The 24,636-nt window shown below is 48.2% G+C and overlaps 1 protein-coding gene across 1 annotated transcript; it reads left to right on the top strand.

Annotated features, from left to right (window-relative positions):
- Positions 1-4,957: 4,957 nt before the first annotated feature.
- Positions 4,958-24,217, top strand: LOC118528922 (cytochrome P450 4B1). Its single transcript, XM_078073194.1, is given in 14 exon segments — positions 4,958-5,134; positions 13,384-13,523; positions 13,710-13,756; positions 14,303-14,430; positions 15,211-15,335; positions 15,631-15,782; positions 15,936-16,042; positions 16,979-17,037; positions 17,039-17,158; positions 21,520-21,584; positions 21,587-21,652; positions 22,455-22,519; positions 22,602-22,702; positions 23,131-24,217. Coding segments are annotated over 14 exon segments (1,536 nt in total). The 3' UTR covers positions 23,315-24,217.
- Positions 24,218-24,636: the final 419 nt, after the last annotated feature.

Here is a 24,636-nt window from a genome sequence, read left to right as displayed (position 1 = left end):
AATGAGAAGAACATGAAGCCAAGAATACTTTATCTGGCAAGGCTGTCATTTAGAATGGATGGAGAAATGCAGAGCTTCCAAGACCGGCAGAAACTGAAAGAATATGTGACCACTAAGCCGGCCCTGCAAGAAATATTAAGGGGGGTCCTATAAAAGGAGAAAGACCCCAAGAGTGCTATAGAACAGAAATTTACAGAGACTCGGGGCGCCTGGGTGGCTCAGTTGTTTAAGTGGCTGCCTTCGGATCAGGTCATGACTCCAGGGTCCTGGGGACGAGCCCTGCATCGGGCTCCGTGCTTGGCGGGAAGCCTGCTTCTCCCTCTCCCTCTCCCCCCTGCTTGTGTTCCCTCTCTCGCTGTCTCTCTCTCTCTCTGTCAATTAAATAAATAAATAAAATCTTAAAAAAAAAGAAATTTACAGAGACAATCTATAGAAATAAGGACTTCACAGGCAACATGATGATAATAAATTCATATCTTTCAATAATCACTCTCAATGTGAATGGCCTAAATGCTCCCATAAAACAGCACAGGTTTGTAGATTGGATAAAAAAACAGGACCCATCCATATGTTTTCTACAAGAGACTCATTTTGAACCTAAAGATACATCCAGACTGAAAGTGAAGGGATGGAGATCCATCTTCCATGCCAACAGACCTCAAAAGAAAGCTGGGGTATCAATTCTTATAACAGACAAATTAGATTTAAAGCTAAAGACTGTAGTTAGAGACACAGAAGGACACTATATCATTCTTAAAGGGTATATCCAACAAGAAGATCTAACAATTGTAAATATCTATGCCCCCAACATGGGAGCAGCCAACTACATAAGCCAACTGTTAACCAAAATAAAGAGGCATATTGATAATAATACGTTAATTGTAGGAGACCTCAATACTCCACTCTCAGTAATAGACAGATCATCTAAGCAGAAAATCAACAAAGAAACAAGAGCTTTGAATGATACACTGGACCAGATGGACCTCATAGATATATACAGAACATTCCACCCTACAGGAACAGAATACTCATTCTTCTCGAGCACACACAGAACTTTCTCCAGAATAGATCACATACTGGGTCACAAATCAGGTCTCAACTGATACCAAAAGATTGAGATTATTCCCTGCATATTCTCAGACCATAAAGCTTTATTTTTTAAATTTTTTTAATTTTTAAAAAGATTTTATTTATTTATTTGAGAGAGAGAATGAGATAGAGAGAGAGAGCATGAGGGGGGAGGGTCAGAGGGAGAAGCAGACTCCCTGCTGACAGCAGGGAGCCCGATGCGGGACTCGATCCTGGGACTCCAGGATCATGACCTGAGCCGAAGGCAGTCGCTTAACCAACTGAGCCACCCAGGCTCCCCAGACCATAATGCTTTAAAACTGAAACTCAATCACAAGAAAAAAATTTCGAAGGAATTCAAACACTTGGAAGCTAAAGACCACTCTGCTCAAGAATGTTTGGGTCAACCAGGAAATCAAAGAACTTAAACAATTCATGGAAACCAATGAGAATGAAAACACATTGGTCCAAAACCTATGGGATACGGCAAAGGCGGTCCTAAGGGGGAAATATATAGCCATCCAAGCCTCAATCAAAAAAATAGAAAAATCCCGAATTCACCAACTAACTTTACACCTTAAAGAACTAGAGAAAAAGCAAGAAACAATGCCTAAGCCACGCATTAGAAGAGAAATAATTAGATTAGATTAGAGCAGAGATCAATGAATTAGAAACCAGAAACACAGTAGATCATATCAACAAAACTAAAAGCTGGTTCTTTGAAAGAATTAATAAGGTCGATAAACCACTGGCCAGACTTATCCAAAAGAAAAGAGAAGGACCCAAATTAATAAAATTATGAATGAAAGGGGAGAGATCACAACTAACACCAAGGAAATAGAAACAATTATTAGAAATTATTATCAACAACTATATGCCAATAAATGAAGCAACCTGGAAGAAATGGATGCCTTCCTGGAAACCTATAAACTACCAAGACTGAAACAGGAAGAAATTGACAACCTGAATAGGCCAATAACCAGTAACGATATTGAAGCAGTGATCAAAAACCTCCCAAAAAACAAGAGTCCAGGGCTTGATGGATTCTCTGGAGAATTATACCAAACATTCAAAGAAGAAATAATACCTATTCTCCTGCAGCTGTTTCAAAAAATAGAAACAGAAGGAAAGCTTCCAGACTCATTCTATGAAGCCAGCATTACCTTAATCCCCAAACAAGACAAAGACCCCATCAAAAAGGATAATTTCAGACTGATGTCCCTGATTAATATGGATTCCAAAATTCTCAAAAAAATCATAGCTAATATGATCCAACAATACATTAAAGGGATCATCCACCATGACCAACTTGGGATTTATCCCCGGGATGCAAGGGTGGTTCAACATTCACAAATCAATCAGTGTGATAGAACACATTAATAAGAGGAGAGAATACGTCAAGGATGTCCACTCTCACCACTATTGTTCAACATAGTACTAGAAGTCCTAGCAACAGCAATCAGAAAACAGAAAGAAATAAAAGGTATTCAAATTGGCAAAGAAGAAGTCAAACTCTCTCTCTTCACAGATGATACGATACTTTATGTGGAAAATCCAAAAGACTCCACCCCCAAATTACTAGAACTCATACAGCAATTCAGTAATGTGGCAGGATACAAATCAATGTACAGATATCGGTTGCTTTCTTATACACTAACAATGCAACAGTAGAAAGAGAAATTAGAGAAACGATTCCATTTACAATAGCACCAAAACCATAAGATACCTCGGAAAAAGCCTAACCAAAGAGGTGAAGGATCTATACTCTGGGAGCTACAGAACACTCATGAAAGAAGTTGAAGAAGACACAAAAAGATGGAAAAACATTCCATGCTCATGGATCGGAAGAATAAACATTGTTAAAATGTCTATGCTGCCCAGAGCAATCTATATCTTCAATGCCATCCCGATCAAAATTCCAAAGACATTTTTCAAAGTGCTGGAACAAACAATCCTAAAATTTGCATGGAATCAGAAAATACCCTAAATCTCCGAGCAAATATTGAAAAAGAAAAAGCTGGGGGCATCACGTTGCCCAATTTCAAGCTATATTACAAAGCAGTGATCACCAAGACAGCATGGTACTAGCACAAAAACAGACATATAGACCATTGGAACAGAATAGAGAGCCCAGATATGGACCCTCAACTCTATGGTCAAATAATCTTCGACAAAGCAGGAAAAATATGCAATAGAAAAAAGACAATCTCTTCAATAAATGGTGCTGGGAAAATTGGACAGCACATGCAGAAGAATGAAACTCAACCATTCTCTAACACCATACACAAAGATGAACTCAAAATGGATGAAAGACCTCAATGTGAGACAGGAATCCATCAAAATCCTAGAGGAGAACATAGGCAGTAACCTCTTCAACATTGGCCACAGCAACTTCTTTCAAGATACATCTCCAAAGGCAAGTGAAACAAAAGTGAAAATGAACTTTTGGGACTTCATCAAGATAAAAAGCTTCTGCACAGCAAAGGAAACAGTCAACAAAACAAAGAGGCACCCCACAGAATGGGAGAAGATATTTGCAAATGACACTACAGACAAAGGACTGATATCCAAGATCTATAAAGAACTTCTCAAACTCAACACCCAAAAAACAAATAATCAAGTCAAAAAATGGGCAGAAGACATGAACAGACACTTCTCCAAAGAAAACATACAAATTGCTAACAGACACATGAAAAATGTTCATCATCATTAGCCATCAGGGAAATTCAAGTCAAAACCACATTGAGATACCACCTTACACCAGTTAGAATGGCAAAAATTGACAAAGCAAGAAACGACAAATGTTGGAGAGGTTGTGGAGAAAGGGGAACCCTCTTACACTGTTGGAGGGAATGCAAGTTGGTACAGCCACTTTGGAAAACAGGGTGGAGTTTCCTCAAAAAATTAAAAATAGAGCTACCCTATGACTCAGCAACTGCACTACTGGGTATTTACCCCAAAGACACAGATGTAGTGAAAAGAAGGGCCCTATGCACCCCAATGTTCATAGCAGCAATGTCCGCAATAGCCAAACTGTGGAAAGAGCTGAGATGCCCTTCAACAGATGAATGGATAAAGAAGATGTGGTCCATATATACAATGAAATATTACTCAGCCATCAGAAAGCCATCAGAATACCCAACTTTTACATCAACATGGATGGGACTGGAGGAGATTATGCTAAGTGAAAGAAGTCAAGCAGAGAAAGTCAATTATTATATGCTTTCACTTATTTGTGAAACATAAGGAATAGCATGGAGAACATTAGGAGAAGGAAGGGAAAAATGGGGGGGTGGAAATCGGAGGGGGAGACGAACCATGAGAGACTATGGACTCCGAGAAACAAACTGAGGGTTTTAGAGGGGAGGGGGGTGGGGGGATGGGTTAGCCCGGTGATGGGTATTAAGGAGGGCACGTACTGCATGGAGGACTGGGTGTTAAATGAAAACAATGAATCATGGAACACTACATCAAAAACTAATGATGTACTGTATGGTGACTAACATAATAAAATTAAATTTAAAAAAATTTTTTTTAATTAAAAAAAAAAAAGGCGGGCATTATTATGCTGATGATTACACCCAGAATTGCCTTTTGTTTTCTCCTCCAAGGAACCAAGGAGGCAGACCCATTGCCTGGTTTCTTTGAAGCCCACCACTTGGTTTCTGTTCAGCTGAGTTTTGGGAGGAGTCAGCCAGGCTGTCTCTCTGTTGCTTGTGACTTTTGGGGCTGCTGTCTCTGTCCTTTGGAGCTCAGCCCAGCCTGGGTTGTTGCTAGCTGCAGTGTGTGGCTGGGGGTGGGGGCTGGCCGGGGTGCCAGTGTCCACAGTATAAAGGAGCCAGAGGGTGGCAGGAGGCACGCCAGAGCCTTTGTAGCTGCAACTCCAGCCATGGTTTCTGTCTTGCTCTCCTTGAGTCTTTCCCATCTGGGCCTGTGGGCTGCTGGATTGATCTCGATCTTAGGCTTCTTCAAGCTCATCCGTCTGCTGTTGAGGCAGATGCTGGCCAGGGCTATGGACAGTTTCCCAGGTCCCCCCACCCACTGGCTCTTCGGGCATGCTCAGGAGGTATGTAGGGAGGAAGGGTTGGAGAAAGAAAACAGCTTCCTTTCCTTCGGAGAATCCAGCCTAATCCCCCCGGGGCCAGGGAGGGGGTCCTTATGCTTGGACAGGGGCCTGATGTCCTGAGGGCCACAGTTTCCATCCAGCTTTCCCACTGGATCTCCCCCTTGACTCCTGCCTTCTGAGCTAGCCCTGGGAGCGGGAGCACTTGTAGCCCACTGATACCTTCTCATACTTCTTAGGCTCAAGATTCAGACAAAGTTCTGCTAAAGGCCCAGTGATAGCATTGGGGAACCCCTCCCTCCCAGACAGTCCAGTAGAACTAAGCTATCTTGTTTAGAGCTTAAGCATCATCCTCTTTGTTCTGTGAGATATAAAGATTTTCATTTTAAGAAAATAAAAGTGAGAGCAGAGATGAGTGCTATTACCTGAGAGCACTCCCTGGATCATCTAAGTGGTTGGTGCCCCCAAAGGTGGGGTTCTCTCTGCCATGTCTCTAGGCTGGCTCAGTGCCATGTCATCTTCCTGGGTTCAGATCCTGGCTTGACCTCCCGTTATCTTGGGGTGCTGGGGACCACCTTAGCACCCATTGTCAGAAACACCTCCAGCTCCCTGCCTTCATGGGATCTAGCCAAGAGCTTTCTGAACGTAAGACAAGGGACACCTGCACTGGAATCAACTGGGAGAAGCAGATTCCTTGGTCCCCAGTCCCTGGGGATTCTAATTAACATATTGGAGCTAGTGATCTGAATTTATTTATTTATTTTAATGAAACATTTTTTTCCCTTCCAGGTTTATCCATGTTGTCACATATGGCAGAATTTCCTTCATTAAATTAAAAAAAATTTTTTTAGAACTAAGTGTAGGTATCATCCGTCACCATACAAAGTTATTATAATATTATTGAGTATATTCTCTATGCTGTACTTTTCATCCGCATGACTGATTTATTTTATAACTGGAAGTTTGTACCTCTTAATCTCCCTCACCTATTTTGCCCCTTCCTCTACTCCCCTTCCCCTCTGGAAACTAGTAGTTTGTTCTCTATGTTTATGAGTCAGTTTCTCTCACTCTCTCTCTCTTTTTTTTTTTAGATTTCATATGGTGAAGTCATAGTGAAATCATATGGTATTTGTTTTTCAGATAGGAAACTGAATTTAAAACCTCTCCAAGTGTTTTGCTGTGCATCTAGGTTTGGGAACCCAGGTATAGAAGCCAGAGACTAAGGCTCTTACTCCCGAATACCCTTTTCCCTTTCACTGTCTAGGGGATTGCCTCTCCTCCATGATTGATGCTGGGAATGAGCTTGACCTCCAGGAGAGAACTGCCCAGGCTTAATCTTGCCCCTACAAATAACTACCCTCTCAGGATGACTTAGTAACCTACACGTATCCTGGAGAAACCCAGGAAAGGAAAAGATGGGTTAGGGAGCTGAATCAGACCCAGACCCTGCTCTCAAGGAGCCTACTGTCTATAGGGGAAAACAGACACCAGGGCCTTTCCTGCTTCAGGTTGGGTGGGATGCTTGCATCCAGGATCTTGCATCAGCCCCATGCTCTGTATCTCAGTATTTGTCCCATTGGGTTGTCATCTTCTGTTTACTTGTTCATCTTGCTCACTAGACCATGACCTCTGGAGGATGGAGGTCTACTCTGAATCATCCCAGTACCCTCAGGGTCCAGCACAAAGCCTGGCACAGAGTGGGCATCACTGAAGCAAACAGTGAAAGTTGGGGAGTAGGGAGGGATCTTGATAAAGGAGGCAGTGAAGGAGAAGACAAGTGGAAAGACTGGGCAGGGGTCAGGAGAAGCTTTGCTAAATACAGAATAGGGTCACAGGAAGGTTGAGATCTGACCCTAATGAGAGTGTGAGAGGCATTTAGGGAGACCTTCAATCCCTTGCCTCTCATATCCCTCCACTACTACTTGCCTCCACCAAAGCTAGGCTTGTCCTCAGCCCATGGGCTTCTCTAGGACAGGGATTTTGCTCCCCTACCCCATGTCAGAGCTGGCTGCCTTCCTTCCCACAGATACCCTTCCCCCCTACCTTGAGAGTGTATAGAGGGCTTGGAACACAGCTTAACTCTGGCTTCTTGGCTCTAACACAAGAACCTGGAGAGCCTTGGCACCGAGAAGAGCAGGCAAGGGCTGGAGGGGAGGTTGTTCTTGGGCCTACAAAAGTTTCCTGGGGAACCACAAGGGGCCTGACACCTCTGTATTCCTCCAGGCTTTGTCACCTCTGCTCTGTCAGATCCACACCTAAGCCTGAGAAATGGGGAGGGTAGGGGTAGGGCTTGTTTTTCCAAACAAAGATGAGGTTCAGAAAAGGTAAGGTATCTGCTTATGTCCACATAGTAGCTCAGGAACTGAGTCAAGGCTGGGCACAAGACTCGTGCCTTTTCATGCAGCACATGATCTGTCTGTACAAAGTGACTGCAAGTTTGATTCCTAGCCTAGTGATGGTGGGAATAGGAAAAGAAGGGTGGTGGGGGGGTGGGGCAGAGCTGTCCATCAGGATTAACTTCTCCCTTCTTGTCTCTGGTTGCAGTCTAGGGGCCCTGGAAGCATCTATCTATCATCCTCCTCAATTCTCAGAATGTGTCCCCTTGAGGTGGAGTCATGTCTTATTCTTCCAGGGTCCCCCTTCTTCTACTCTGGGGCCCAGAGAGGACTTTGCACATAGTAGGTGCCCAGCCATGTCATTGGCCTGAGGTTGGGAGGGGCCTGAGAATCTGGACTGCTGTCAGGGGAGGAGTGGAGAATGCCAGCTCCAAGCCCAGGAAAGGTGATCTTCTGAGACTGAATAGGCCTCTTGCCTGGCCCTGCTCATCGCTGGGACAGTTCCCTTGACCTTGTGCTGTGGAGTGAGGAACCCTGGCTTGCGGTCTGGGGCTCTGGCTCATTTCTATTCAGTAGACTTTGATGGAACTATGCTTCTGCTCTGTGCTTCCCTTTCCTCATCAACAGTATGGAGATAAGCATTTTTACCTTGTTGGGTTAGAAGAGGATCGAAAAAGATAAAGTATAGATAGGTACTTTGCAAACTGCCAGACGGATGTCAGGTGTTAAATCCCTGTAGAGGGATTCTTCCTGCAAAACACTCTGAGGCATTTGCTTCCTTCATCCTCTTCTTCCCACCAAAACTAACCCAGTCTCTGGGAGCCAGATTAGGTTTGTCTTTTCTCAAGCAACTTGCTGATCAACAACCCTGAGTCTGGCCCTCTTCTGAGGGCAGAGGATAAAGCAGTAAGACTAGAGCCAGCCCTAGAGTGAGCCGGTCTGTAAGAGAGATGGATAACACAGCACGGTGTTCCAGACCCATGGGCCCAGGCAAGGGATGCTGAAGTGAGCCCGAAAGATCTGGCTGCAGTAGTCCATGGAAGTAAGGAAGGAAGAGTGGAAGACACTACCTGTGCAGAGGCACAGAGGCTGGGAAGAGTGTCAAGTGCGCAGGAATTTAATTTGTTCAACAAATATTTGTTTCTCAAGGTCTAGTACATGACTGTGCTCATAGCTCTATACTTCTGGAGTGGTAAGGGGGAGAACAGACTGGAGAGGACAAAGCTAGAAGAAGGTGCGGCAGATCACATAGGACCTTGTAGGCCATGTCGAAAGTCTTTATTCTGAGTGCAATGGGGAAACATTGAAGGGATTCAAGCCAGGGACTGACAAGCTCAGATTTGTGGGGTAGAAAGATCACATTGGCTTTGGGATGGTGGCTAGGTTGGCAGAGGCCAAATAGGAGGTAGATAGAGCAGGACAGGGCTGAGGAAGCCATCCAAGCAGATGTTAGTGGAGTGAACAGTGAGGTGGGGAGGAGTAGGAGGTAGGGCAGGCTGTCCTGGCATTGTTGGCATGGGAGAGGCAGGCAGATGTAAGGGTGTCAGTGAGGTGCCCTGCATGCACTAGGAAAGGGGGCCACAGGAGAGCCCTGGGAGCTTTGTTAAACTGTGGTATCAACACAGCTGGATCAGAGAAAAATTTGGAAAATTCACCAAAAGAGAGAAAAGGACTCGTCTAGCCACAAGACTGGATGGTAACCAGGAGGAATGAATTTCTATGTCTAAGTGTAAAAATGTGGGGATCTGAGACCCAAGAAGAAAAGGCTCAGGGCTGGCAGCACTTGTGTGTCTGGGCACAGGACCCTTGGGTTCTGGATTTGGGGAGTTTCCCAGGAACTGCTCTATCTGGATTTCTTAGTTCTGGTTTGTTGATTCCAGGGTAAAAGTCACTTGGTGGACCTGCAGGGGAGAGAGGCAGCCTCCTCAGGGCATCCCCTTTGGTTCTGCCCTAAATCCTGGGGAAAACTCCATTCCATGTTTCTGGCTGGTGTCAGGGTGGATGGCAGTTCCATTCCTACATATGTGAGGAAGGGCAGATTTGGGGGGAAGACACACTGTGTTCGTGTTTGAAAAGGCTGGGTCTGAGGGGCCAGGAGGGTGTCATGCAGAGATGTCCAGGGGATGGCTGGTCATGTTTCCTGAGCTCAGGAGAAAGATAAACTGGGACGTGCTGTCAATTTTGGAAAGTCTCAGGTAGATGGCAAAGGAAGCCATGGGAGTAGGTGAGAGCCTCCCGGGAGAAGGCACAGCATAAGAAGAGGCCCACTGCTGGATCTGGGGGAACCTCAGTCTTTGATTTGCAAATAATGGATGAGAAGCAGCTGTATCAAGAGAGGTGGGAGGACATGTAGGACAGAGTTCAAGAAGAGGGGGGACTTGACTGTGTCACAGCAGCTGGAAAGCCTCTGGGCTCACCCCCAGGAGAGTGTTGGTCACATTAGCAAGACCAGTGCTGGAGAGGTGGGGGCTGAGGAGGGAAGAAGTGAAACAATGAGACAGTTCTTTTGAGAAGTTATGAAGGGAGGAGGAAAATGGGGTGTTAGTTAGAGGAGGGGGCAGAACCAAGGGAGGTTTTGTTTCATTTAGTGAGACAGACTTGAGCATGTTTTAAATGCAGACGGGAAGGAGCCAGTAGAGAGGATGGGGCCTGTGATATGGGAGAGAGAGGGGCTGACTTATGGGTGAGGTGCCCGAGGGGAAGTTTGGAATCCAAAAGGACTAGCTTTGGACAGGCCCTGGGCACCTACTGTACTGGAACAGGAGGGAAGGTGGGGAGGCTGCGTGCAGGGCAGGTGGTCCTTCAGGTCTGATGGTTCACTTTTAGGGGCCTCTTATCTGATGGCTTCTGTTTCCTCCATGAAGTAGAGCAAGGGTAATTTGCTGGGAGCAAGGAGCAGAGGGGTAGAGGGGACAGTTGAGGAAAGAGCAGCTTTTGAGAGCAGAGTGGCCAATGTTACGGGGCTTTCTAGAAGGTGTTTCTGCTGATCTCTGCTCAAATGTCCCCAAAGAGAGGCTTTCCCTGACCCTCCCAAATCCCTGTCTATAGTAGCAGCCCTGCCCCTTATCCTGCTTTTTTTTTTTCCCTAGAGTTATTGCTACCTGAAATTATATTGCTGATGTATTATTTGATTCCTGTTTATTTCCTTTCTCCCACTTAGAATATGAGCTTGGGGAGGGCAGGACTTTGTCTGGTTCACTACTGTTCCCCCAGGAGCTAGCATCAGGTCTGGCACTGAGAGTGGGTACTCCATGCCCACTTACTGAATGCATGAATGAATCCCTGGGAAATCCAACTCAGGGCAGCAAAACCACTCATGGGGGTGAGGACCAATGTCTGCATCCCTGTGGACTTGGGCACTTCTTGGGCCCATGCCCTCCTGCCTTCTTAGGTGTCTGGATGCTTCCCTGAGCTTCCCACAACCTGGTCATTCCTGGGGCTGGAGCTCATCCTTGGTGCTGAAGATAGGGAGGTGTTGGGGGCATTGCATGGGCTTTGGAACTGAAAGACATGGACTTGTGAGGGTTGTGTGACTTAGGGTAAGGCCCACCATCACTTCTTAGCCAATATGCGGTGGCTAGGAGAGTCATGGGGACCCATGTCAGTCTTACCCAAAGTCCCTCTGCTCCTTCTCTTGAGCCAGGGGGTCCCTTCTGAGTCACATGTATTCACATGTACACTTGTGGTAGTACACTTGTCTCTGAAAGGGAGGATGGAGAATGAAGTTGCCTGTTTGTCACTAGGATTGGGGGGGGAATCACCTGTCTACCCCTTGGAGCTCCCAGTGGCTCCCTCTAGGCTCCCAATGGCTCTCTGCTTTACCCAATAGTTTGTGTAAAGGGAGCCCATTTTTTTAAACAGATTTTTTATGGTTATTTCAGAGATGCTGCCTCATCTCAATTGTTGTTGGTTCTTCCAGGTAGTTGCTCCTAACGCTTTAGCTTTGAATACACAGCTTTGCGGCCCTTGACACTTGCTGGGGCTTATGCACACCCTGAGTGCTGCTCAGTTTTGTGGGGAGGGGCAGTGCCCACAAGGTGGCGTAAGGGAGGACTGAGACTAGAGCACCCACGGGCACCTACGGATGTCCATCCTAGAGGGGAGCAGATCCGGGGAATCCCAGGACTTCCCCAGTCAGTGGGAGCCCAGGTGGCCCCAGAAAGCAGAGTGGACACTAACGGAGAAGGCCACATGCACTTACCAGGTTTCCAGAGGAACAGAGATGGGGGGTATAACCCAAGCTCAGCTTCCCATGTGACTTGGGACAAGGTTAGGTCCTTTACCCAGAGGTGGAAGTATCTTAGGGAATGTTCAGAGCGAATTCTTTAGTGCAGTTTGGGGGCATTTGGGAGTAGGATATGGCAGGAGATGCAGGGAGGAGGAAGATGTTGGGGAAAGGTAAACTAGAAGGGGAGGGAACTTCGAGTCAAGGGCTTACCTTGTGCAGGATCCAGTGCCAAGCCCTCCCATACAATATATCAGTGAAGGGCTTTAAATGCCACGTGACCTCAACTAATAACACATGCCCTGCATGATTTAATTAATGTCAAAATAATCTTATAAGGTAAGTTATCATCCCCATTTTACAGATGAGAAGAGTAAGATTCAGAGAGCCTAAAGATCTTGTCCAAGTTCACACATCTGAAAAATAGAGGAAATCAATATTCAAATGCAGATCTTCCAAGCTCCAAAGATTGCAGGCTGTGAAGTCAGCTTTCCTGGGTTCACATCCCAGCTCTCGTATCAGTCATGACTCTACCTCCTCATAAACTCCAGAGCTCAGACCTTATTCTGAGGCTGATGGGAAAGCCACGGACGGGTTTTAAGTGTATCTCTGAAAGACTCCCTCTGAATAGGGGAAAATGGGTAAATAAATAATGGTACATCACTACAGTGGAATACTGTGCAATTAAAGTAATTAAAAATATCGAGGAGCAGTTAAATGCACTAGTTTGAAAAAAAGGACAAGACACATTAAATGAAAAAAACAGGTTTCATAAAAGTATTTATTGTATACTCCATTTACAGAAAACACCGCTGGGTGAGTAGATGTGGTGAGAAAACCTACCAAAGAGCACACACTACCCTCTGGATGATCTCCAGCCTCATCTCAGGCCACCGTCCCACCAGGTGGCAGCTTCTGGATGACACCACTACTTTTTCCTGCCCCAGAGCTTTGGTGCTTGTTGTTTGCTTTACCGGGAATGCTGTCCCTTGCTGTATGCACCACCAGCTGCTTGTCATCTTCCGGGTTTCACCTTGAATGTCCTCTCCAACCAGGGGCCATCCCCGATCTCCCTCTCTAAGCAGATTCTCCCTGCTAGTCTCTCTCATAACACTGTCTGCTTCCTTCTTAGCACTAACTACTGGGTGTATTCACACTCCTTGATTGTTTAGTTGAATATAATTGGTCTGCCCCATGGAAAGGGTAGGACCAGGTCTGTCTCATGACCTGAGACATCTAGACAGTACCCTGCACATAATAGGTCCTCAAGAAAAATGTGTCCAATGACATAACAGGGGCAGAATTGAGCAGATTTCTGCATTGCACAGCAAGCTGGTGTTACCACTCTCATGAAAACAGCTTTAATGCCAAAAGAAATCTCTTTCTCAGAGCAGCATAGATAGAGGGCTGATTACAGGAACCAGATGGAAGCAGGTTGGCCAGCTTGTGGTTGTTGAGCTCACCCAGGTACAGCAAGAGGGTGGCTTGGACTTATAGTGGTGTCTCTGGGGCTGGAGAGGGGACTGACCCCAGAGACGTGTAGGACTGTGACTGGCTGGGAGAGGGATGTCGGAGGGAAGGATGCTCCCAGGGTCTGTCTGGGCAGCCCCCTGCCTTCCTTGCTCAGGAACCTAGGGCCTGGCTGGTGACAGTGTGTTCCTGAGTATCCTGGTCTTCTGTCACCGTTTCAGATCCAGCAGACAGGGAGCCTGGACAAGGTGGTATCCTGGGCCCACCAGTTCCCTTATGCCCACCCACTCTGGCTTGGACAGTTCCTTGGCTTCCTGAACATCTCTGAGCCCGACTATGCCAAAGCTGTGTACAGCCGAGGGGATGAGGACTCCCAGGAGATGGTGGGGCTTCCTGAGAGCAAAGGGCTCAGGGTTCCAAGTGGGTAGGAATCCTGGGGCCTGCACCTTAAGTCTGGGCAGCTGAAGTCCTATTGATCCTATTGATCAATAAGCCTCCTCTGGGCATCTGCTTGTTTCTGCATGACCCGATCTTCTCTTTCTCTAACAGATCCTAAGGCTGCGGATGTGTATGACTTCTTCCTCCAGTGGATTGGTGAGTGGACACCTGCCTTCCCTGCCCTTGGTGCCAGATTACCAGGATCCTTCCCTGTCCCTTCTCTCTCTGCCTTGTGCTCCCTCAGTCTGTTATCTCATATGGGACCACCTGGCCCCCAAGTGCCCCCCCTAAGCTTAGCTGCCCTGTGGGGAGACAGGGGAAGAAGTAAGAGAGCTCCCAGCTGGCTGGGGAAGTGGGGTTCAGGTACCTTCTCCTCCTGGGTATACCTTCTTCCCTGGAAAGGCAGAGCCAGGGCTCTGGAAGATACGTGAGTATGAGGAAGAGCTTTCTGGAATCGGCGGCGCTGGGTGGGATCCCAGGAGATTGTATTGGTGGTGTGGGCCAGGCAAAAGCCTGAGGCGGGGAGCGGTGGTAGGGCCAAGGCTGGTGTCACCAGAGGCTGCGAGGCTGGGTGGCTGGAAGGCAGAGCTGGGTTGGGATGTGCGACGGGGCAAGGAGGACTGGGGTGGGCGCCCCAGGCTGCCAGGGGTGGGGCAGGACTGTGTGCACTGACCAGCTTTCCCTCTGCCATCTCTTCCCCAGGGAAAGGCCTACTGGTGCTCCAGAGGCCCAAGTGGTATCAGCACCGCAAGCTGCCCACACCTGGCTTCCACTACGATGTGCTGAAACCCTACGTGGCTGTGTTCGCCAACTCCACGCACGCTATGCTGGTGAGCTCCCAGTGCCAGGCTCCTGGAGGCTGAGCTGCTGCACCACCCCCTCCCACCTCCAGTTCGCCCTGGGGAAGGGCCATGAGGAGATTTGCTAAGTTTGAGGCCCCGTTCTGCCTGCAGTCGCAGTGCCAAGCCTTGCTGCGCCCGACACCAGGTGCTGAGGCTCCAAGTGGCCGGGCAGGCCTGCCCTTATGTTTACTGGGAGACCCAGGCCTCCCTCTTCCTAGGTCAAAGGCCCCTGTGAGGCCCCAGTAAGGCTCCTCCTGTGGCAGACTGGAGGGAGGCCTATATTTGAGAATATTAGGAAGGTCTTCACATCTGAAAAGTGTTTCCTCCTCATTCTCTGCCTACCACAACTGCCTAAAATAATGTCATTAGCAACTCAGCTCTGAAAGGGATGCCAAAGGTCAGGGGTCAGGCTCTGAGTCTCAGGTCTGGATCATCCCCAGAAGTTACCCAGGCTAGTCATTCCCCTTGCAGAAAACTCCTCCCCAGCATCCCTGCAGGCCTGATCATGCACAGGCTGGGCTGGGGAGATCCCCACCTCTCAGCTCTCCTCTTCCCTTAGGTAGGCTGCCTGGCTCAGTGTCTGTGTGTGCTGTGTGGGCCTGCCTCCTGGCCCACCCTAGCCTGAAGCCCTTACCCCCACATTCCAGCGGGATGGAGGCCAGGCCAGGGACTTGGTGCATGGGGGAAAGGACAGGTTGTTGGTCCTTGAGGGCAGGGGTTCAGTGCCCAGCTGACCCCCTGACATTACCCTCCATCTCTGGGCTCCAGGACAAGTGGGAGGAAAAGGCTCGTGAGGATAAGAGCTTTGACATCTTCTGTGATGTGGGCCACATGGCACTGGACTCACTCACGAAGTGCACCTTTGGCAAAGGAGACAGCGGTCCGGGCCACAGGTCAGGGGGTGCTCGGGGCTGACCACCGTCTCTACCCAGGCCAGCTCAGAGGAGAGTGGGCAGGACTCCAGGGCCCTGGTCTGAGAGGATATGGGGTCCTGCCCTAGGGAGCCCCAGCTTGGGCGGGGGGTGGGGGGAGCTGGGCCTTGCCCATGGTGGGGAGACAAATTCTGCCTTTAGTGGGGAGGCTTAATGGCAGGGAGAGGGAGGGCAGGAAGCACTGTGGTTGAGGAGAGCCCCAGGCTCTGCTGTGGGTCAGGGTCTGAGCCCTCCTCCCTGCTTTTCTGCTGTGTAGGGACAGTAGATACTACTCGGCCGTCAGTGACCTCACTCTGCTTATGCAGCAGCGCATTGAGTCCTCCCAGTACCAGAACGACTTCATCTACTGGTTCACCCCACATGGTCGCTGTTTCCTGCGGGCCTGCCAGGCAGCCCATGACCACACAGGTGGGCCTTTCCCGCAGGGCCCACCCACAGGAAGCCCAGGGTCCAGTCTAGTCCCTTCAGGCCCCTCTGGGACCTCTGCCATTGCAGGATCTCTGTCCCCCTTTGGGTAGAGGATGGGTCCCCAGGCAATGACACTCTGTGCTCCTGGCCCAGACCAGGTCATCAAGGAATGAAAGGCAGCCCTGCAGGATGAGAAAGAGCAGCAGAAGATCCAGAGCCGGAGACACCTGGACTTCCTGGACATTCTTCTGGGGGCTCAGGTGAGTGAGGACACAGTTGGCCACCCCCACCTGAGAACTTGTCCCAGAAGGTTCTTCAGACCATTTTCCTGGGACAGGGCTCACTGGACAGCAGCAGGGGCTGTTAAGCATTTCCCTCCTTTTCCCCCAGCAAATAGGACCTGCCCCTTGTCTTTGACAAAGCACATCAACAAAGGCTCAGAGATGGCAAGGTGCAGGTTGTGGCTGGCTGTGGCACTGGGGCAAGATGTGGGAGGCCAGGTCACATGCTAGAAGTCCTAAAGACCAATTCTAGACTTCTGTTTTTCTTTTTCTTAGAGAGGGAGAGGAGGGTGGGTGGGGGAGGGGCAGAGGGAGAGGGAGAGAAAGAATCCTAAGCAGGCTCTACGCCCAGCACAGAGCGGGATGCAGGTTCCATCTCACCACCCTGAGATCATGACCCGAGCCCAAATCAACCGACTGAGCCACCCAGGTGCCCACCAATTCTAGACTTCTAAGACTGAAGAATCTTAGAATCTTAGATGTCATTCATTCATTCATTCATTCATTCCTTTATTCATCCACTCTCCAAACTCACTAACCCCTATCCTGTGTTAGTTCCCATGCAGAAGATGAGAAAGACCTGGCTTTGCCGTCCAGATATTTATAATCTAGTGGAGGAGACAGGAGGTAGACTTTGATAAAGACCTCACCTCTGCCAGGTGGCATTCTGAGCAGAACTGACAGTTAGGGCTGGGTAAGGTCACAGGTCGCTTGGGCAGAGGGATCAGGGAAGGGTTCCTGCAGTAGGAGGCATCCAAGCTGTGCCTGGGAGGACAGATAGGAATCTGGGGAAGGTCTCAAACCCCAGCCTGAAAAGGAGCTTTCCTTCCCTCCTTTGGACGTTCATGTTATGAGGTCTTCTTGGTACCTATCTCAAATGCCTTGGGCTGTCCCATCATGCCTTCCCTAACCCAGGATGAAAATGGGATCAAGTTGTCAGACACAGATCTCCGGGCTGAGGTGGACACATTCATGTGACACCACCACCAGTGGCATCTGCTGGCTTCTCTACTGCATGGCCCTGCACCCCGAGCACCAGCATCGTTGTTGGGAGGAGGTCTGCGAGATCCTTGGGGACCGGGATTCCTTCCAGCGGTGAGCGAGGCTGCTGGTAAGCCCAGTCTGTCCTTCTTCCCTGTCCCAGGGATGCACTGTGCCTATGCTCCCCGGTGTCATCTTCGGGTGATGCAGGGCCATCCTGGAAACCAGGTGAGGGTGGTGGCAGTTGTCTGGTTCCCTCCAGTGCTGTGGCTTTTGGAGGGACCTCTGTGGATACACCCCTGAGCCCATTCTCCCACAGTGGAGCCCTTTTCAGGTGTCAGCCTCCTGTTGACACCTCATAGATAGGAATCCGGGCGACTCCCCCAGATTCCTGTCTGTCCTCCCAGGCACAGCTTGGATGCCTCCTACTCCAGGAAACCTTCCCTGATCCCTCTGCCCAAGTGATCTGTGACCTTTTTGTGTGTTGACTTCCTCTGCTGGTAGAACCTGACTGCCCTTCTGGGTTGCTAGATGGAACAGTGGGCAGTGGGAGAGAGAGAGAGAGGAGGGAATTGGGCAAGAATATAGCTGGGAGGGGCGCCTGTGTGGCTCAGTCGTTAGGCGTCTGCCTTCGGCTCAGGTCATGATCCCAGGGTCCTGGGATCGAGCCCCACATCGGGCTCCCTGCTCCGCAGGAAGCCTGCTTTTCCCTCTCCCACTCCCCCTGCTTGTGTTCCTGCTCTCACTATCTCTCTCTCTGTCAAATAAATAAATAACATCTTAAAAAAAAAAAAAGAATATAGCTGGGATACCTGGGGAGCTGACCCTACCCCTACCCCCTGTCCCACCTGCCTATGGATGGCCCTGTGCCGCATCTAGACTCCTCTGGTGAAGAAGAAAAGGCTGTTTTCCAAACTCCATCACTTAAAATCTTTCGATTGTTCTCTGTTTCTTGGTTCAAACTTGAACTCATTGACATGACACCTACTGATGCTGATCTCTCGGGAGCGTGCTTGATCTCTGGGACTCTCCCGCGGGCCCTTCTTTCCCTACCTCCTCCCCTCAGGCCTTGGCCTCCCGTCACGCACCTGACCTCTCTCTCTGGCTCCTGTGTTACCCTCCAGCATAGGGTTAGGTACACAACACAGCACAGAAAATGCTCAGTTGATGCGAGAGATTTTGGATTCACCTAAGGGAGACTGACCTTTAATTTCAGGATCTGAGATCTGATGTCTCCACCACCCATCTTTTTTTTTTTTTAATTTTTTTATTGTTATGTTAATCCCCATACATTACATCATTAGTTTTAGATATAGTGTTCCATGATTCATTGTTTGTGCATAACACCCAGTGCTCCATGCAGAACGTGCCCTCCTCAATACCCATCACCAGGCTAACCCATCCTCCCACCCCCCTCCCCTCTAGAACCCTCAGTTTGTTTTTCAGGGTCCATCGTCTCTCATGGTTCTTCTCCCCCTCCGATTTCCCCCCCTTCATTCTTCCCCTCCTATATTCTTCTTCTTCTTTTTTTCTTTCTTAACATATATTGCATTATTTGTTTCAGAGGTACAGATCTGAGATTCAACAGTCTTGCACAATTCACAGTGCTTACCAGAGCACATACCCTCCCCAGTGTCCATCACCTAGTCACCCCATCCCTCCCACCCCACCCCCCCCTCCAGCAACCCTCGGTTTGTTTCCTGAGATTAAGAATTCCTCATATCAGTGAGGTCATATGATACATGTCTTTCTCTGTTTGACTTATTTCGCTCAGCATAATACCCTCCAGTTCCATCCACGTCATTGCAATTGGCAAGATCTCATTCCTTTTGATGGCTGCATAATATTCCATTGTATATATATACCACTTCTTCTTTATCCATTCATCTGTCGATGGACATCTTGGCTCTTTCCACAGTTTGGCTATTGTGGACATTGCTGCTATAAACATCGGGGTGCACGTAACCTTTCGGATCCCTACTTTTGTATCTTTGGGGTAAATACCCAGTAGTGCAATTGCTGGATCATATGGTAGCTCTATTTTCAACGTTTTGAGGAACCTCCATACTGTTTTCCAGAGTGGCTGCACCAGCTTGCATTCCCACCAACAGTGTAGGAGGGTTCCCCTTTCTCCGCATCCCCGCCAACATCTGTCATTTCCTGACTTGTTAATTTTAGCCATTCTGACTGGTGTGAGGTGGTATCTCATTGAGGTTTTGATTTGGATTTCCCTGATGCCGAGCGATATTGAACACTTTTTCATGTGTCTGTTGGCCATTTGGATGTCTTCTTTGGAAAAATGTCTGTTCATGTCTTCTGCCCATTTCTTGATTGGATTCTTTGTTCTTTTGGTGTTGAGTTTGATGAGTTCTTTATAGATTTTGGATACTAGCCCTTTATCTGATATGTCATTTGCAAATATCTTCTCCCATTCTGTCAGTTGTCTTTTGGTTTTGTTGACTGTTTCCTTTGCTTTGCAAAAGCTTTTTATCTTGATGAAGTCCCAATAGTTCATTTTTGCCCTTGCTTCCCTTGCCTTTGGCAATGTTTCTAGGAAGAAGTTGCTGCGGCTGAGGTCGAAGAGGTTGCTGCCTGTGTTCTCCTTTAGGATTTTGATGGACTCCTGTCTCACATTGAGGTCTTTCAACCATTTGGAGTCTATTTTTGTGTGTGGTGTAAGGAAATGGTCGAGTTTCATTCTTCTGCATGTGGCTGTCCAATTTTCCCAACACCATTTGTTGAAGAGACTGTCTTTTTTCCATTGGACATTCTTTCCTGCTTTGTCAAAGATTAGTTGACCATAGAGTTGAGGGTCCATTTCTGGGCTCTCTATTCTGTTCCATTGATCTATGTGCCTGTTTTTGTGCCAGTACCATACTGTCTTGATGATGACAGCTTTGTAGTAGAGCTGGAAGTCCGGAATTGTGATGCCGCCAGCTTTGCTTTTCTTTTTCAACATTCCTCTGGCTATGCGGGGTCTTTTCTGGTTCCATACAAATTTTAGGATTATTTGTTCCATTTCTTTGAAAAAAGTGGATGGTATTTTGATTCCACCACCCATCTTTATTGGCCAGATGTTGGAAACCTCGCAGTGTGTCCAGCCAACTGCCAGTGCTTCTGGGGTCGTGTGTGGGGAGAGGAGGAGAAGGAGCTAAGGTGCTGCCTGCCCTTGGGATGTTTTTAGAAAGACAAACTCACTAACCAAAAATCTAGAAAAAAAACACAGAATGGAGTAATACTGAGAAGCCCTGTGTTGAGAGCAGAGGACTCAGAAGGGGTGGAGCTTGAGCTGGCTTTCCAAGGAGGGGTGAAACTCAGATAAGCAAAGGAAGAGAGAAATGAGCATTCCAGATTAGGTAACAAGAGGAACACCGCCGGGAGGCGGGGTGTTAAAATATTTATCTATGTTATTTTCACTTCATTTCATCTAGAACTTGAAGCAACTTCAAGGACACTTACTCAATACTACAGTAAAACACAAAGGAAAGAATGAGTCCTGGTATATAATATTTTGTTTGTTAATGCTAATTGAAAATCTCTTCTCCCAATTTGTAACCTGCCATTTCATCTCCTCTAAGGTGTCTTTTTTTTATTTTTGAAGATTTTATTTATTTATTTTTGAGAGAACTGAGCGAGTGAGAGAGAGAAAGAGAGAGCACAAGGCGCAGGAGAGGCAGAGGGAGAGGGGGAAGCAGACTCCCTGCTGAGCAGGGAGCCTAATGTGGGGCTCGATCCTGGGATCACGACGTGAACCGAAGGCAGATGCTTAACCAACTGAGCCACCCAGGCATCCCTCTAAGGTGTCTTTTGATGAATACAAGTTCCCAGTTTTAATAAAGTCAAGTATATCTAAAAAAAAAAAAAAAAAAATGAAGACCAGGTGGAAAAGCCCTAGGGTTTGGGGCTCTGTAATAAAGTGCTGCTCAATAGTCATGATTGGACCACATTTGGGACTGAGCTTCCTGGTGGCAAAGGGGAAAAAAGAAACATAATTTTTGTTTTTTACCTGAGCTTGTTGTTGTTTATGCACTTATTAGTTCATTGAACCAATGTGTATCAGCCCCTGTTTTTTTCTACCTCAGTTCCACAGGGGAGACCAAATGGAACCTAAAGAATTATTCCTTGTGGTATTCTGTGGGGCCTTAAGAGACACAGGAGTGACTTTGTCTTGATGGCTGGGTGCACATACAGCTCTAGGGTCCTATGTCTTCCCTTCCTAGCAGCGAAGATGAGGGAGAGGTGGAGAAAAATGGAGCCAGAAAAAAAGAAAAAAAAAAAGGAAAACTGGAGCCAGAACCTCTGGGTTGGAGTGGCTACCCCATGTCCAATCTGGTCTGGGCACTTGGAGCACTTGTGTCCTTCTCACTATTGGATGTGTGATGGTGGTTAAGAGGGGAAAGTGGGGCTGGAGCCTGCCTTCCCGTGGAAGCCCCTTGCTCCACATCCCCAGAAAGGTCTGGTTGTATTGCTGGCAGGGATGATCTGGGGAAGATGACCTACTTGACCATGTGCATCAAGGAGAGCTTCCGCCTCTACCCACCCTGCCCCAGGTGTACCGCCAGCTCAGCAAGTTTGTCAACTTTGTGGATGGCCGCTCCCTACTAGCAGGTGAGTTGGAGTGGATTTGGGGGTGGAACTGGAGTCCTTGTGGATGTTTCTCTGATAGTCTCTGTGCCTTTGGTCAAATCTTTGCACCAGTGGGGAAGAGCTCAGGCTTTGCATTTGGCCTGGGTCCAAATCCTGTTTCTACAATGTATGGGTAAATCCTCTACCTCGAGCCTCTGTTTCCTCTTTTGTAAAATGGGGGCAAGAAGAGTATTTGCCTGACAAGTTGTTGTCAGGATTAAAGAGACAGTATTTATCAGGGCTGTCATGTACCACCATGTAGGTTGTGCCCTGAACAACTTCAGGAGGCACCATTCACATAGACTATGATGATGTGCGGTACACAACCTATACAACTGTATGTGGTAGCTTTGTAAGGAGTATTTAACTCTGTATCTGGCACACAGCATGCACCCAATGAATGGTAGATGTATATGGTACTATTAATAGCGTAATGTCATGAATAGTAACTTCCTTCAATTATTTGAAAGAACAAAGTGTTGTAATAGACCTTGCCTGTCCTACCTCACGGTGAGGTAGGTTCAGTCCTCCTTTTTTTCTCTCACCGTTCCACAAATGTCTGTGTTAGGTGCTGTGTCCAGTGCTGGGGCTAGAGGAAGTAGATATGATGATCATCAAAAGCACTTTGATGTCTTGAGGGTGGTCATGAACCCTCAATCACTGGCAGTGCTCAGGCAGGGGCTGGTGCCCAGTTAGAAGGACACTAGGGGATTCTGGCCCTGTGATGAGGTGGGTGAGGCTATCTCAGGACCACCTAGCTACCAGGCCTTTGCTCTGCCCACAGGCAGCCTGATCTCTCTGCACATCTATGCCCTCCATAGGAACAGCACAGTATGGCCTGACCCTGAGGTACCACATCCCTGGGCCTGGAGGTCAGATGGGGTGGGAGGCTATGGAGATCACCCTCCCCAGGGCCTGGCAGATATTTAAGCAAGGCTTGTCCTCTCAAGTCTTTGACCCTCTACGCTTTTCCCCTGAGAACGTGGCCACATGCCACCCCTTCGCCTTCATGCCCTTCTCTGCTGGGCCCAGGTAAGGAGAGGCCCAACATCCCCAGGCCCCCAAGACTGGGGAGGGGAGAATGGAGGATGTTGTGGGGAAAGCATCATTTGGGAAACTCTGTGGTAAGGGGGCTGCCACTGGGTTTTTGATGATCCTAAAGTAAGGTAAGTTCCAGGGATCTTCTTCTTGCCATTAGCATATTCATGTCCCTGGCAGGTGGTGGGCTGGCTGAGTCATTCCAAGAAAGGCCCCCAGACCGGAATTCCCAATGTGAATCTACTCAGTCTGGAACCCTCACTGTGCTCCCAAGATCTGTTTCCTAAGCCCCAAGTCAATCAACCAGTCAGCTAATTATTCATCCACAAACAGTTATTGGTTTTTGTTGGCCGCTAAGAACCCTGGATTTGCTCACTCTGGACACCCCATAGCCTGATACCACCTTGTGCTACTCACGGTAGGAACTGCATTGGGCAGCAGTTTGCCATGAATGAGATGAAGGTGGTCACGGCCCTCTGCTTGCTCCGCTTTGAGTTCGCCCTGGACCCCTTGCGGCCCCCCATCAAGATGCCCCAGCTGATCCTGCGCTCCAAGAATGGCATCTACCTCCGCCTGAAGTCGCTGCGCCCAGGCTCTGGGAAGTAGCTCTGCAGAGAATAGGGTCCCAGACAGCCCAGACACTGCCCTCCCAAGGCTGGATTATAGAATAGCTGTGGCTCCCTGTCTTTGGGAGGCTTGTAGTTTAGATGGGGAGCAGGCACCCACATAAACAATCACCTGGAGGGCAGTGCCATGCCAGCATGTGTGTCTGGAAATGTTTTGTATACATGTATTCTAGAGCTCATCCATTCATTCCACAAACACGCGGTGAGCACCTACTTGCTTCTAGAATCTTCCTTTCTCTCCCAAAATTGGCAGTCTTTCTAGAAGGTAGCAGAAACTTACATGCCAGCTGTGGTGACACAATGAACACAATGGAAGTTGTGTCTTGGGCTTCATGATTATGATCAGGCACTCATCCGCTCCATGTGAAAGAAAGATGGCTTTGGGGGTTTGCCCCTTCACTGAGATGTATTTCTCTGCTTAACTGTGTGTGCATGTGTGAAATATAACAGACATAAGGTAAAATTGCGTGAATAAAAAATGTACAGGACAATTAATTTCTAAAGCAAATTCCCAGGTAACCACCACTGAAATCAAGGAATATGGAGTATGGTTTCCCCAGGTGTATCTTCTGCCCCTGCTGAGACAGGTCTCTGTAGCATTCCTGCCATTGTCAGCATCTATGCCACAGTCTCCCAGTGCTCTGGGTGTTCAGGCTTTTGCTGAGGAAGGTGGCAGAGTGGCATTAAAGGGGGGCTTCCTGGAAGACACAGTGCTTGAATCAAGCTTGAGGCAGGTGAGGTACAAAGGTGCAAAGAATGACTTTGGGGGAGGGCCTTAGGCTGGGGCCAAGTGTTGAATTAGAGATTCTTCTTCAGTAGTTCCTGCAGCAGCTGCCTGATGGCTGGGGTCCTGTGTACCTCTAGGGTTCAAGGTCGAAGGCCACTAGTGGGTTCTAATCCGGGAATTAGACAACATTGGAAGAGAGGACACTGGAGACGAAGGGGCAGGATAAGAGAGGGGAATTCTAGCCCTGGGACTTGGGGATGTCTCTATGTTGCCCTGGGGATGTACCATCTGGAGATACATCCTTCCTGCTATTGACACTTCCCCTCTTAGAAGAAGGCCACAGCCCTGGAAGGTTGGTTATGGGCCTCTGCTTACTCCTGTGAAGCCCTGTCAAGACCCAGACCTCCTTGCCCACCTGAGACTGAGATGCAGAGGCCTCAGCCACAGTGTCACCTATGCCACCAACTTCCCTCTCTGTCCTGACCCTGGATAGATCTTTATCCATACAAGCAGAGGTATGTATCAATAGTCATCACCTGAGAGCAGAACCCAGAGGTCATAACCATTTGTAGCCC

Source organism: Halichoerus grypus, chromosome 5 (genome assembly GCF_964656455.1).
Source record: "Halichoerus grypus chromosome 5, mHalGry1.hap1.1, whole genome shotgun sequence".
Lineage (NCBI taxonomy): Eukaryota > Metazoa > Chordata > Mammalia > Carnivora > Phocidae > Halichoerus > Halichoerus grypus.
The sequence above is the reverse complement of the archived record's forward strand: the minus strand, read 5'-3'. Positions and strand labels throughout refer to the sequence as shown.